At 42.3% G+C, this 14,369-nt stretch overlaps 1 protein-coding gene across 4 annotated transcripts in view; it reads left to right on the top strand.

The window, feature by feature from the left end:
* ano1a (anoctamin 1, calcium activated chloride channel a) overlaps positions 1 to 14,369 on the top strand; it is a 146,897-nt gene that overhangs the window by 80,686 nt on the left and 51,842 nt on the right. For all 4 annotated transcript variants that reach the window (XM_041988250.1, XM_041988178.1, XM_041988415.1 and 1 more), the window contains 2 exons: positions 683 to 754; positions 2,225 to 2,299. In XM_041988250.1, coding sequence (XP_041844184.1) covers positions 683 to 754; positions 2,225 to 2,299 — 147 coding nt within the window. The remainder of the gene's footprint in view (positions 1 to 682; positions 755 to 2,224; positions 2,300 to 14,369) is intronic.

The raw sequence follows: 14,369 nt of genomic DNA, 5'->3' as shown, positions 1-14,369 counted from the left end.
TCTGAGGAACATTTTTCTGAAATTGTTCCAAAGTTTTTTATCCAGTTTCTCTCAGATTGGTGAAGCTCTGTCCATCTTTCCATCTGAGAGACTCTGCCTCTCTGAAATGCTCCTTTTATACCCAGTCATGTTACTGACCTGCTGCCAGGTAACCTGATTAGTTGTCCAATGCTCCTCCATGTGTTTCTGGTTTGTACCAGGTACTTTTCCAGCCTTTTGTTGCTCCTGTTCCAACTTTTTCCAGACGTGTTGCTGCATCAGATTCACTCATAATTTTTTTTTTATTCTCCCGTCTTCAGACCATTATTGGCACTCTATCACTTCCTGTGTTTGTGCTCAGCAGCACAGATTGTCAGCTCTGTTGTGATGTCATATTTAATCTGCTGCTCTGATCTTAAAAGCAGTTAAGATGTAATGGAGCATATAAGTGTGTGTGTTCCATGATTAGAGAAAGCCTCAGATGAGGTTCCATTAGTTAAATATAAATTCTGCACAAAGCTGTCTTTTCCACACTGGACTAGAAACTTTGCTTTTGGTTATAACTGGTGAATGTTTTCATCTCTTTCCTGTTATACTGCACTCTGCTCAGACTCAAACACAAAGTGCTTCTTGTAAACAGGCTGTACATGTCCATTTTTTCCTGCACTCTGAAACACCAGCAGGATCTTCTCTGCTGTTGCAGGATCACAACCGAGCCGAGTACGAGTTGCGGGTCATGCAGAAGTCAATGAGACAGGATCAGTCGGAGCCAAAGGTAAGACTGGTGTCAGACCCATGTTTCAGTCCATGATGGGTCACTATCTGAGGAGGTGGCTCAGTCACTGTCTGGTTTTTATTTGTTTTCATTACAGGCTTAAATGTTCTCATCCATTCCATGCAGCGGGTCCAGCCTATGATGCAGACCGAAAGATTTAACAGAAACATTCTTTATCTTGGGGATTTTCTTTGTGATCAGCCCACATTGGACACTTACCAATGTTTTATTTTTCTCTTAAGCTTGGATTTACAAACACACAAAGGCCATGAAGCAAACAGGAACAGCAGCTCTGACTAATGTAGAATCACATTTAATGGCTCCAGCATTAGCAACATGCTAATGCGCTGAAGGTGACAACGCCACATGATGGTTGGGAATTAGGCTCGTTCATGCTGATGATTTGCCCTCTGCCTGTTGTCTTTCATCAAGTCTCCTTCCTCATTCAACCTCTACACTCGCCTGAGCATCCTGACCTCATTTTCTATGGACTTGAATGTGACATGGTAGCCCACGGCAGTATTATCCGTGCTCCAATGCAGCTACAGTCTGTGTGTATGTTGTCTGATGTGTTCAAAGACATGTCCAGTAAATGAAAAGCTGTTGATAACAGAAAAAACATGATCCTGTGGGCTCAGAAACACAGACCATGGCCAACAAATACGTCCAGTACCCAGCTGGAGAGCTTTCTTCTTAAGCCTGGTACACATAAGGATTTTTTTAATCTTACGAGATTTTTTATCTGTTCGATACCTCGCACATGAAGATAAAATCAGGCATTAAACAGTTTTAATCGTACCTTGTGTGGTGGCTCCTATAATCTAATCACAGAACAACAAACACATAACAATGCTGTCAGCTCCTCTACAATCTAGTCCTCCGAGTCGGACATCTCACGTGACCAAACGTGATCTAACAAAAACGTAGAAGAACCATGGCAACAACCGGCAAAAAAACGTGGAAGAAGAAACGTAGTAGCAACCTGAAAACACAACACCCAACATGGAAGAGGATATACAGGACGAGGGAATGATGGTGGCGGTCTTTGGACTATTGTTTACAGAAAAGGCCAGAACTGAAAAAAATAACAGACTGGAGTTGGCGTGAACACGGACTTTATTTACTTCTTTGTTCCCCAGCCAGCTCGCTCTCTGATTGGCACCATTTCCGTACCACGTCACCATTCACTCAGTCACAATGCACTAGTCGTCGGAATTCCTCAGAAATCGGCTCTGAAATATTGAACATGTTCAATGTTCCCAATTGTCGGCTACGAGCCGTTTTGAAGCGGATTATCGGGACAAATCTGCTCGTAACCTCAGACCACATGATATATGTACAGAAAAATCTTCTAAGTCAGGATAATCAGGCGTTTGCTGTCCGTGATCAGGAAGAGACAAAATCGGGACAAAAACAGCCCGGAAATCTTTGTGTGTACTAGGCTTTAGTGTGCTTGTCTGTGTGTTTCAGGACGAGAAAATGAAGCTGACCTGCACGGACAGACTTCCAGCTTACCTCACTATGGTGGTCATGATGGGGTTCATGGTGAGTTTCTCTGCAGCTGAAACAATAAAACCACCTCCTCAGTCAGACACAATCGTTTGTTCTATTGTTTTTTCATTAAATAATAAAAATTCTTTTACAGAGCTGTGACAAAAACCCAAGGCAAGGCAGTTTATTTGTACAGCACATTTCATGTAAAAAACAATTCAAAGTGCTTTACATAAAACAAAAGCATTACAGATATTAAGAAATAGAAAGAGGCAACAACACATAGCAGAAATCACAATACAATAATAAATTACATTAAAATTATTAAAAGCAAGATAAGTTAAAGTTACAGTGCAGATTTCATGCATAGGCACATGAGAAAAGAAATGTTTTTAACCTGGATTTAAAAATGTCTACATTTGGTGAAAGTTTAATCTCCTCTGGCAGTTTGTTCCACTTGTTTGCAGCATAACGGCTAAATGCTGCTTCTCCATGTTTAGTCTGGACTCTGGTCTGGACTAGTTGACCAGAGTCTTTGGATCTAAGAGCTCTGCTAGGTTTATATTCTCTGAACATATCATAGATGTATTCTGGGCCTAAACCGTTCTGGGATGAAAACCATCAGAAGGGTTTTAAATTATGACTGACTGGAAACCAGTATAAACCGGAAGCCAGTGTAAAGATTTCAAAACTGGTGTGATGTGTTCAGATCTCTTAGTCCTGGTTAAAACTCTAGCAGCAGCGTTTTGGATGAGCTGCTGATGTTTAATGCTCTTTTTAGGAAGTCCCGTTAAAAGACCATTACAGTAATCCAGCCTACTGGAGATGAATGCATGGATGAGTTTCTCTTGGTCTTTCTGGGAGACTAAACTTTTAATCCTGTTGATGTTTCTGAGCTGGTAAAAAGCTTCTTAGTGAAGCTTTGATGTGGCTGCTGAAAGTCAGGTCTGAGGCTATCAAAACCTTCAAGGTTACGAACTTGGTCAGTGGTTTTAAGAGCCCGAGTCTCCAGGTGTTTACCAATGCTGACCCTCTTCTCTTTCTATCAAACAGAATAATCTCGGTTTTGTCTTCATTTAATTGTAGAAAATTCTCCTTCATCCAGGCGTTTATTTGCTCCAGACACTGACACAATAAGTCTGTTGGGCTGCAGTCATATGGTGACAGAGACACATAAAGTTGTGTATCATCTGCATAACTTTGATAATTAATGCTATAGTTCTGTAATATTCCCAAAAACTCCCAAAGGGAGCATACAACTTGAACAGAAGAGGTCCAAGGACTGACCCCTGGGGGACTCCACAAGTCTTGGCCACTCGTTCGGATTCATAGTTGCCGATCGTAAGAAAATAACTCTGGCCTTCTAAATAGGACCTGAACCAGTTAAGGACCGCTCCAGAAAGTCAGACCCAGTTTTCCAGCCTGTGCAACAGGATTCTGGGATCTACAGTATCAAACACAGCACTGAGATCCAGCAGAACCAGGACTGATCTATCTACAAAAAGAACTAAACCACTACCTTTATCTACCAGCCTTTACATACCAGCCTTTTTCTACCAACCTTTACCTACCAGCCTTTACACACCCGCATTTACACACCCGCCTTTACCTACCAGCCTTTATCTACCAGCTTTTATCTGCCAGCCTTTACCTACCAGCCTTTATCTACCAGCCTTTACCTACCAGCCTTTTTCTACCAGCCTTTATCTACCAGCCTTTACCTACCAGCCTTTATCTACCACCCTTTATCTACCAGCTTTTATCTACCAGCTGTTATCTGCCAGCCTTTATTTGCCAGCCTTTATCTACCAGCCTTTACATACCATCCTTTATCTACCAGCCTTTACCTACCAGCCTTTATCTACCAGCCTTTATCTGCCAGCCTTTACCTACCAGCCTTTATCGACCAGGCTTTACATATCAGCCTTTATCTACAACCTTTTACCTACCAGCCTTTACATACCAGCCGTTACATACCAGCCTTTATCTACAACCATTTACCTACCAGCCTTTACATACCAGCCTTTATCTACAACCTTCTACCTACCAGCCTTTACATACCAGCCTTTATCTACAACCTTTTACCTACCAGACTTTACATACCAGCCTTTATCGACCAGCCTTTATCGACCAGGCTTTACCTACCAGCCTTTATCTACAAGCTTTTACCTACCAGCCTTTATCTACAAGCTTTTACCTACTAGCCTTTATCTACAACCTTTTACCTACCAGCCTTTACATACCATCCTTTATCTACAAGCTTTTACCTACCAGCCTTTTATCTACCAGCCTTTACATACCAGCCTTTATCTACCACCCTTTACATACCCGCCTTTATCGACCAGGCTTTACCTACCAGCCTTTATCTACAACCTTTTACCTAGCAGCGTTTATCGACCAGGCTTTACATACCAGCCTTTATCTACAAGCTTTTACCTACCAGCCTTTATCTACCAGCCTTTACCTACCAGTTTTTATCTACCAGCCGTTATCTACAACCTTTTACCTACCAGCCTTTACCTATTAGCTTTTATCTACCAGCCTTTATCTACAACCTTTTACCTACCAGCCTTTGTCGACCACGCTTTACCTACCAGCCTTTATCTACAAGCTTTTACCTACCAGTCTTTATCTACCAGCCTTTGCCTACCAGCCTTTATCTACAACCATTTACCTACCAGCCTTTATCTACTAGCCTTTATCTACCAGCCTTTTCCTACCAGCCTTTATCTACCAGCCTTTAACTACCAGCCTTTATCTACCAGCCTTTATCGACCAGGCTTTACCTACCAGCCTTTATCTACCAGCCTTTACATACCAGCCTTTATCTACAACCTTTTACCTACCAGCCTTTACATACCAGCCTTTATCTACAACCATTTACCTACCAGCCTTTACATACCAGCCTTTATCTACAACCTTCTACCTACCAGCCTTTATCTACAACCTTAAACCTACCAGCCTTTACCTATTAGCTTTTATCTACCAGCCTTTATCTACAACCTTTTACCTACCAGCCTTTATCGACCAGGCTTTACCTACCAGCCTTTATCTACAAGCTTTTACCTACCAGGCTTTACCTACCAGCCTTTATCCACAAGCTTTTACCTACCAGTCTTTATCTACCAGCCTTTACCTACCAGCCTTTATCGACCAGGCTTTACATATCAGCCTTTATCTACAAGCTTTTACCTACCAGCCTTTACATACCAGCCGTTACATACCAGCCTTTATCTACAACCATTTACCTACCAGCCTTTACATACCAGCCTTTATCTACAACCTTTTACCTACCAGCCTTTACATACCAGCCTTTATCTACAGCCATTTACCTACCAGCCTTTATCTACTAGCCTTTATCTACCAGCCTTTTCCTACCAGCCTTTACCTACCAGCCTTTACATACCAGCCGTTATCTACCAGCCTTTATCTACCAGGCTTTATCTACCAGCCTTTATCTACCAGCCGTTACATACCAGCCTTTATCTACAACCTTTTACCTACCAGCCTTTACATACCAGCCTTTATCTACAACCATTTACCTACCAGCCTTTATCTACTAGCCTTTATCTACCAGCCTTTATCTACCACCCTTTACATACCCGCCTTTATCGACCAGGCTTTACCTACCAGCCTTTATCTACAACCTTTTACCTACCAGCCTTTATCGACCAGGCTTTACATACCAGCCTTTATCTACAAGCTTTTACCTACCAGCCCTTATCTACCAGCCTTTACCTACCAGCTTTTATCCACCAGCTGTTATCTTCAACCTTTTACCTACCAGCCTTTACCAATTAGCTTTTATCTACCAGCCTTTATCTACAACCTTTTACCTACCAGCCTTTACCAATTAGCTTTTATCTACCAGCCTTTATCTACAACCTTTTACGTACCAGCCTTTTTCTACCAGCCTTTATCTACCAGCCTTTATCTACCAGCCTTTATCTACCAGCCTTTACCTACCAGCCTTTATCTACCAGCTTTTATCTACCAGCTGTTATCTGCCAGCCTTTATCTACCAACCTTTCTTTGCCAGCCTTTATCTACCACCCTTTACACACCAGCCTTTACATACCAGCCTTTATCTACAAGCTTTTACCTACCAGTCTTTACATACCAGCCTTTATCTACAACCATTTACCTACCAGCCTTTACATACCAGCCTTTATCTACAACCTTCTACCTACCAGCCTTTACATACCAGCCTTTATCTACAACCTTTTACCTACCAGCCTTTACATACCAGTCTTTACCTACCAGCCTTCATCTACCAGCCTTTATCGACCAAGCTTTACCTACCAGCCTTTATCTACAAGTTTTTACCTACTAGCCTTTATCTACAAGCTTTTACCTACCAGTCTTTATCTACCAGCCTTTACCTACCAGCCTTTATCGACCAGGCTTTACATATCAGCCTTTATCTACAACCTTTTACCTACCAGCCTTTACATACCAGCCGTTACATACCAGCCTTTATCTACAACCATTTACCTACCAGCCTTTACATACCAGCCTTTATCTACAACCTTTTACCTACCAGCCTTTACATACCAGCCTTTATCTACAACCATTTACCTACCAGCCTTTATCTACTAGCCTTTATCTACCAGCCTTTTCCTACCAGCCTTTACCTACCAGCCTTTACATACCAGCCTTTGACTACCAGCCTTTATCTACCAGCCTTTATCGACCAGGCTTTACCTACCAGCCTTTATCTACCAGCCGTTACATACCAGCCTTTATCTACAACCTTTTACCTACCAGCCTTTACATACCAGCCTTTATCTACAACCATTTACCTACCAGCCTTTATCTACTAGCCTTTATCTACCAGCCTTTATCTACCACCCTTTACATACCCGCCTTTATCGACCAGGCTTTACCTACCAGCCTTTATCTACAAGCTTTTACCTACCAGCCTTTATCTACCAGCCTTTACCTACCAGTTTTTATCTACCAGCCGTTATCTACAACCTTTTACCTACCAGCCTTTACCTATTAGCTTTTATCTACCAGCCTTTATCTACAACCTTTTACCTACCAGCCTTTGTCGACCACGCTTTACCTACCAGCCTTTATCTACAAGCTTTTACCTACCAGTCTTTATCTACCAGCCTTTATCTACAACCATTTACCTACCAGCCTTTATCTACTAGCCTTTATCTACCAGCCTTTTCCTACCAGCCTTTATCTACCAGCCTTTATCTACCAGCCTTTATCTACCAGCCTTTATCGACCAGGCTTTACCTACCAGCCTTTATCTACCAGCCTTTACATACCAGCCTTTATCTAAAACCTTTTACCTACCAGCCTTTACATACCAGCCTTTATCTACAACCATTTACCTACCAGCCTTTACATACCAGCCTTTATCTACAACCTTCTACCTACCAGCCTTTATCTACAACCTTAAACCTACCAGCCTTTACCTATTAGCTTTTATCTACCAGCCTTTATCTACAACCTTTTACCTACCAGCCTTTATCGACCGGGCTTTACCTACCAGCCTTTATCTACAAGCTTTTACCTACCAGGCTTTACCTACCAGCCTTTATCCACAAGCTTTTACCTACCAGTCTTTATCTACCAGCCTTTATCGACCAGGCTTTACATATCAGCCTTTATCTACAACCTTTTACCTACCAGCCTTTACATACCAGCCGTTACATACCAGCCTTTATCTACAACCATTTACCTACCAGCCTTTACATACCAGCCTTTATCTACAACCTTTTACCTACCAGCCTTTACATACCAGCCTTTATCTACAACCATTTACCTACCAGCCTTTATCTACTAGCCTTTATCTACCAGCCTTTTCCTACCAGCCTTTACCTACCAGCCTTTACATACCAGCCTTTGACTACCAGCCTTTATCTACCAGCCTTTATCGACCAGGCTTTACCTACCAGCCTTTATCTACCAGCCGTTACATACCAGCCTTTATCTACAACCTTTTACCTACCAGCCTTTACATACCAGCCTTTATCTACAACCATTTACCTACCAGCCTTTATCTACTAGCCTTTATCTACCAGCCTTTATCTACCACGCTTTACATACCCGCCTTTATCGACCAGGCTTTACCTACCAGCCTTTATCTACAACCTTTTACCTACCAGCCTTTATCGACCAGGCTTTACATACCAGCCTTTATCTACAAGCTTTTACCTACCAGCCTTTATCTACCAGCCTTTACCTACCAGCTTTTATCCACCAGCTGTTATCTTCAACCTTTTACCTACCAGCCTTTACCAATTAGCTTTTATCTACCAGCCTTTAACTACAACCTTTTACCTACCAGCCTTTACCAATTAGCTTTTATCTACCAGCCTTTATCTACAACCTTTTACGTACCAGCCTTTTTCTACCAGCCTTTATCTACCAGCCTTTATCTACCAGCCTTTACCTACCAGCCTTTATCTACCAGCTTTTATCTACCAGCTGTTATCTGCCAGCCTTTATCTGCCAACCTTTCTTTGCCAGCCTTTATCTACCACCCTTTACACACCAGCCTTTACATACCAGCCTTTATCTACAACCTTCTACCTACCAGCCTTTACATACCAGCCTTTATCTACAACCTTTTACCTACCAGCCTTTACATACCAGTCTTTACCTACCAGCCTTCATCTACCAGCCTTTATCGACCAAGCTTTACCTACCAGCCTTTATCTACAAGTTTTTACCTACTAGCCTTTATCTACAAGCTTTTACCTGCCAGTCTTTATCTACCAGCCTTTACCTACCAGCCTTTATCGACCAGGCTTTACATATCAGCCTTTATCTACAACCTTTTACCTACCAGCCTTTACATACCAGCCGTTACATACCAGCCTTTATCTACAACCATTTACCTACCAGCCTTTACATACCAGCCTTTATCTACAACCTTTTACCTACCAGCCTTTACATACCAGCCTTTATCTACAACCATTTACCTACCAGCCTTTATCTACTAGCCTTTATCTACCAGCCTTTTCCTACCAGCCTTTACCTACCAGCCTTTACATACCAGCCTTTGACTACCAGCCTTTATCTACCAGCCTTTATCGACCAGGCTTTACCTACCAGCCTTTACATACCAGCCTTTATCTACAACCTTTTACCTACCAGCCTTTACATACCAGCCTTTATCTACAACCATTTACCTACCAGCCTTTATCTACTAGCCTTTATCTACCAGCCTTTATCTACCACCCTTTACATACCCGCCTTTATCGACCAGTCTTTATCTACCAGCCTTTACCTACCAGCCTTTATCGACCAGGCTTTACATATCAGCCTTTATCTACAACCTTTTACCTACCAGCCTTTACATACCAGCCGTTACATACCAGCCTTTATCTACAACCATTTACCTACCAGCCTTTACATACCAGCCTTTATCTACAACCTTTTACCTACCAGCCTTTACATACCAGCCTTTATCTACAACCATTTACCTACCAGCCTTTATCTACTAGCCTTTATCTACCAGCCTTTTCCTACCAGTCTTTACCTACCAGCCTTTACATACCAGCCTTTGACTACCAGCCTTTATCTACCAGCCTTTATCGACCAGGCTTTACCTACCAGCCTTTATCTACCAGCCGTTACATACCAGCCTTTATCTACAACCTTTTACCTACCAGCCTTTACATACCAGCCTTTATCTACAACCATTTACCTACCAGCCTTTATCTACTAGCCTTTATCTACCAGCCTTTATCTACCACCCTTTACATACCCGCCTTTATCGACCAGGCTTTACCTACCAGCCTTTATCTACAAGCTTTTACCTACCAGCCTTTATCTACCAGCCTTTACCTACCAGTTTTTATCTACCAGCCGTTATCTACAACCTTTTACCTACCAGCCTTTACCTATTAGCTTTTATCTACCAGCCTTTATCTACAACCTTTTACCTACCAGCCTTTGTCGACCACGCTTTACCTACCAGCCTTTATCTACAAGCTTTTACCTACCAGTCTTTATCTACCAGCCTTTATCTACAACCATTTACCTACCAGCCTTTATCTACTAGCCTTTATCTACCAGCCTTTTCCTACCAGCCTTTATCTACCAGCCTTTAACTACCAGCCTTTATCTACCAGCCTTTATCGACCAGGCTTTACCTACCAGCCTTTATCTACCAGCCTTTACATACCAGCCTTTATCTACAACCTTTTACCTACCAGCCTTTACATACCAGCCTTTATCTACAACCATTTACCTACCAGCCTTTACATACCAGCCTTTATCTACAACCTTCTACCTACCAGCCTTTATCTACAACCTTAAACCTACCAGCCTTTACCTATTAGCTTTTATCTACCAGCCTTTATCTACAACCTTTTACCTACCAGCCTTTATCGACCGGGCTTTACCTACCAGCCTTTATCTACAAGCTTTTACCTACCAGGCTTTACCTACCAGCCTTTATCCACAAGCTTTTACCTACCAGTTTTTATCTACCAGCCTTTATCGACCAGGCTTTACATATCAGCCTTTATCTACAACCTTTTACCTACCAGCCTTTACATACCAGCCGTTACATACCAGCCTTTATCTACAACCATTTACCTACCAGCCTTTACATACCAGCCTTTATCTACAACCTTTTACCTACCAGCCTTTACATACCAGCCTTTATCTACAACCATTTACCTACCAGCCTTTATCTACTAGCCTTTATCTACCAGCCTTTTCCTACCAGCCTTTACCTACCAGCCTTTACATACCAGCCTTTGACTACCAGCCTTTATCTACCAGCCTTTATCGACCAGGCTTTACCTACCAGCCTTTATCTACCAGCCGTTACATACCAGCCTTTATCTACAACCTTTTACCTACCAGCCTTTACATACCAGCCTTTATCTACAACCATTTACCTACCAGCCTTTATCTACTAGCCTTTATCTACCAGCCTTTATCTACCACGCTTTACATACCCGCCTTTATCGACCAGGCTTTACCTACCAGCCTTTATCTACAACCTTTTACCTACCAGCCTTTATCGACCAGGCTTTACATACCAGCCTTTATCTACAAGCTTTTACCTACCAGCCTTTATCTACCAGCCTTTACCTACCAGCTTTTATCCACCAGCTGTTATCTTCAACCTTTTACCTACCAGCCTTTACCAATTAGCTTTTATCTACCAGCCTTTATCTACAACCTTTTACCTACCAGCCTTTACCAATTAGCTTTTATCTACCAGCCTTTATCTACAACCTTTTACGTACCAGCCTTTTTCTACCAGCCTTTATCTACCAGCCTTTATCTACCAGCCTTTACCTACCAGCCTTTATCTACCAGCTTTTATCTACCAGCTGTTATCTGCCAGCCTTTATCTGCCAACCTTTCTTTGCCAGCCTTTATCTACCACACTTTACACACCAGCCTTTACATACCAGCCTTTATCTACAACCTTCTACCTACCAGCCTTTACATACCAGCCTTTATCTACAACCTTTTACCTACCAGCCTTTACATACCAGTCTTTACCTACCAGCCTTCATCTACCAGCCTTTATCGACCAAGCTTTACCTACCAGCCTTTATCTACAAGTTTTTACCTACTAGCCTTTATCTACAAGCTTTTACCTACCAGTCTTTATCTACCAGCCTTTACCTACCAGCCTTTATCGACCAGGCTTTACATATCAGCCTTTATCTACAACCTTTTACCTACCAGCCTTTACATACCAGCCGTTACATACCAGCCTTTATCTACAACCATTTACCTACCAGCCTTTACATACCAGCCTTTATCTACAACCTTTTACCTACCAGCCTTTACATACCAGCCTTTATCTACAACCATTTACCTACCAGCCTTTATCTACTAGCCTTTATCTACCAGCCTTTTCCTACCAGCCTTTACCTACCAGCCTTTACATACCAGCCTTTGACTACCAGCCTTTATCTACCAGCCTTTATCGACCAGGCTTTACCTACCAGCCTTTATCTACCAGCCGTTACATACCAGCCTTTATCTACAACCTTTTACCTACCAGCCTTTACATACCAGCCTTTATCTACAACCATTTACCTACCAGCCTTTATCTACTAGCCTTTATCTACCAGCCTTTATCTACCACCCTTTACATACCCGCCTTTATCGACCAGGCTTTACCTACCAGCCTTTATCTACAACCTTTTACCTACCAGCCTTTATCGACCAGGCTTTACATACCAGCCTTTATCTACAAGCTTTTACCTACCAGCCTTTATCTACCAGCCTTTACCTACCAGCTTTTATCCACCAGCTGTTATCTTCAACCTTTTACCTACCAGCCTTTACCAATTAGCTTTTATCTACCAGCCTTTAACTACAACCTTTTACCTACCAGCCTTTACCAATTAGCTTTTATCTACCAGCCTTTATCTACAACCTTTTACGTACCAGCCTTTTTCTACCAGCCTTTATCTACCAGCCTTTATCTACCAGCCTTTACCTACCAGCCTTTATCTACCAGCTTTTATCTACCAGCTGTTATCTGCCAGCCTTTATCTGCCAACCTTTCTTTGCCAGCCTTTATCTACCACCCTTTACACACCAGCCTTTACATACCAGCCTTTATCTACAACCTTCTACCTACCAGCCTTTACATACCAGCCTTTATCTACAACCATTTTACCTACCAGCCTTTACATACCAGTCTTTACCTACCAGCCTTCATCTACCAGCCTTTATCGACCAAGCTTTACCTACCAGCCTTTATCTACAAGTTTTTACCTACTAGCCTTTATCTACAAGCTTTTACCTGCCAGTCTTTATCTACCAGCCTTTACCTACCAGCCTTTATCGACCAGGCTTTACATATCAGCCTTTATCTACAACCTTTTACCTACCAGCCTTTACATACCAGCCGTTACATACCAGCCTTTATCTACAACCATTTACCTACCAGCCTTACATACCAGCCTTTATCTACAACCTTTTACCTACCAGCCTTTACATACCAGCCTTTATCTACAACCATTTACCTACCAGCCTTTATCTACTAGCCTTTATCTACCAGCCTTTTCCTACCAGCCTTTACCTACCAGCCTTTACATACCAGCCTTTGACTACCAGCCTTTATCTACCAGCCTTTATCGACCAGGCTTTACCTACCAGCCTTTATCTACCAGCCGTTACATACCAGCCTTTATCTACAACCTTTTACCTACCAGCCTTTACATACCAGCCTTTATCTACAACCATTTACCTACCAGCCTTTATCTACTAGCCTTTATCTACCAGCCTTTATCTACCACCCTTTACATACCCGCCTTTATCGACCAGTCTTTATCTACCAGCCTTTACCTACCAGCCTTTATCGACCAGGCTTTACATATCAGCCTTTATCTACAACCTTTTACCTACCAGCCTTTACATACCAGCCGTTACATACCAGCCTTTATCTACAACCATTTACCTACCAGCCTTTACATACCAGCCTTTATCTACAACCTTTTACCTACCAGCCTTTACATACCAGCCGTTACATACCAGCCTTTATCTACAACCATTTACCTACCAGCCTTTATCTACTAGCCTTTATCTACCAGCCTTTTCCTACCAGCCTTTACCTACCAGCCTTTACATACCAGCCTTTGACTACCAGCCTTTATCTACCAGCCTTTATCGACCAGGCTTTACCTACCAGCCTTTATCTACCAGCCGTTACATACCAGCCTTTATCTACAACCTTTTACCTACCAGCCTTTACATACCAGCCTTTATCTACAACCATTTACCTACCAGCCTTTATCTACTAGCCTTTATCTACCAGCCTTTATCTACCACCCTTTACATACCCGCCTTTATCGACCAGGCTTTACCTACCAGCCTTTATCTACAAGCTTTTACCTACCAGCCTTTATCTACCAGCCTTTACCTACCAGTTTTTATCTACCAGCCGTTATCTACAACCTTTTACCTACCAGCCTTTACCTATTAGCTTTTATCTACCAGCCTTTATCTACAACCTTTTACCTACCAGCCTTTGTCGACCACGCTTTACCTACCAGCCTTTATCTACAAGCTTTTACCTACCAGTCTTTATCTACCAGCCTTTATCTACAACCATTTACCTACCAGCCTTTATCTACTAGCCTTTATCTACCAGCCTTTTCCTACCAGCCTTTAT

Source organism: Melanotaenia boesemani, chromosome 1 (genome assembly GCF_017639745.1).
Source record: "Melanotaenia boesemani isolate fMelBoe1 chromosome 1, fMelBoe1.pri, whole genome shotgun sequence".
NCBI lineage: Eukaryota > Metazoa > Chordata > Actinopteri > Atheriniformes > Melanotaeniidae > Melanotaenia > Melanotaenia boesemani.
Note: the sequence above shows the minus strand (reverse complement) of the source record. Positions and strands in the feature narration are given on the sequence as shown.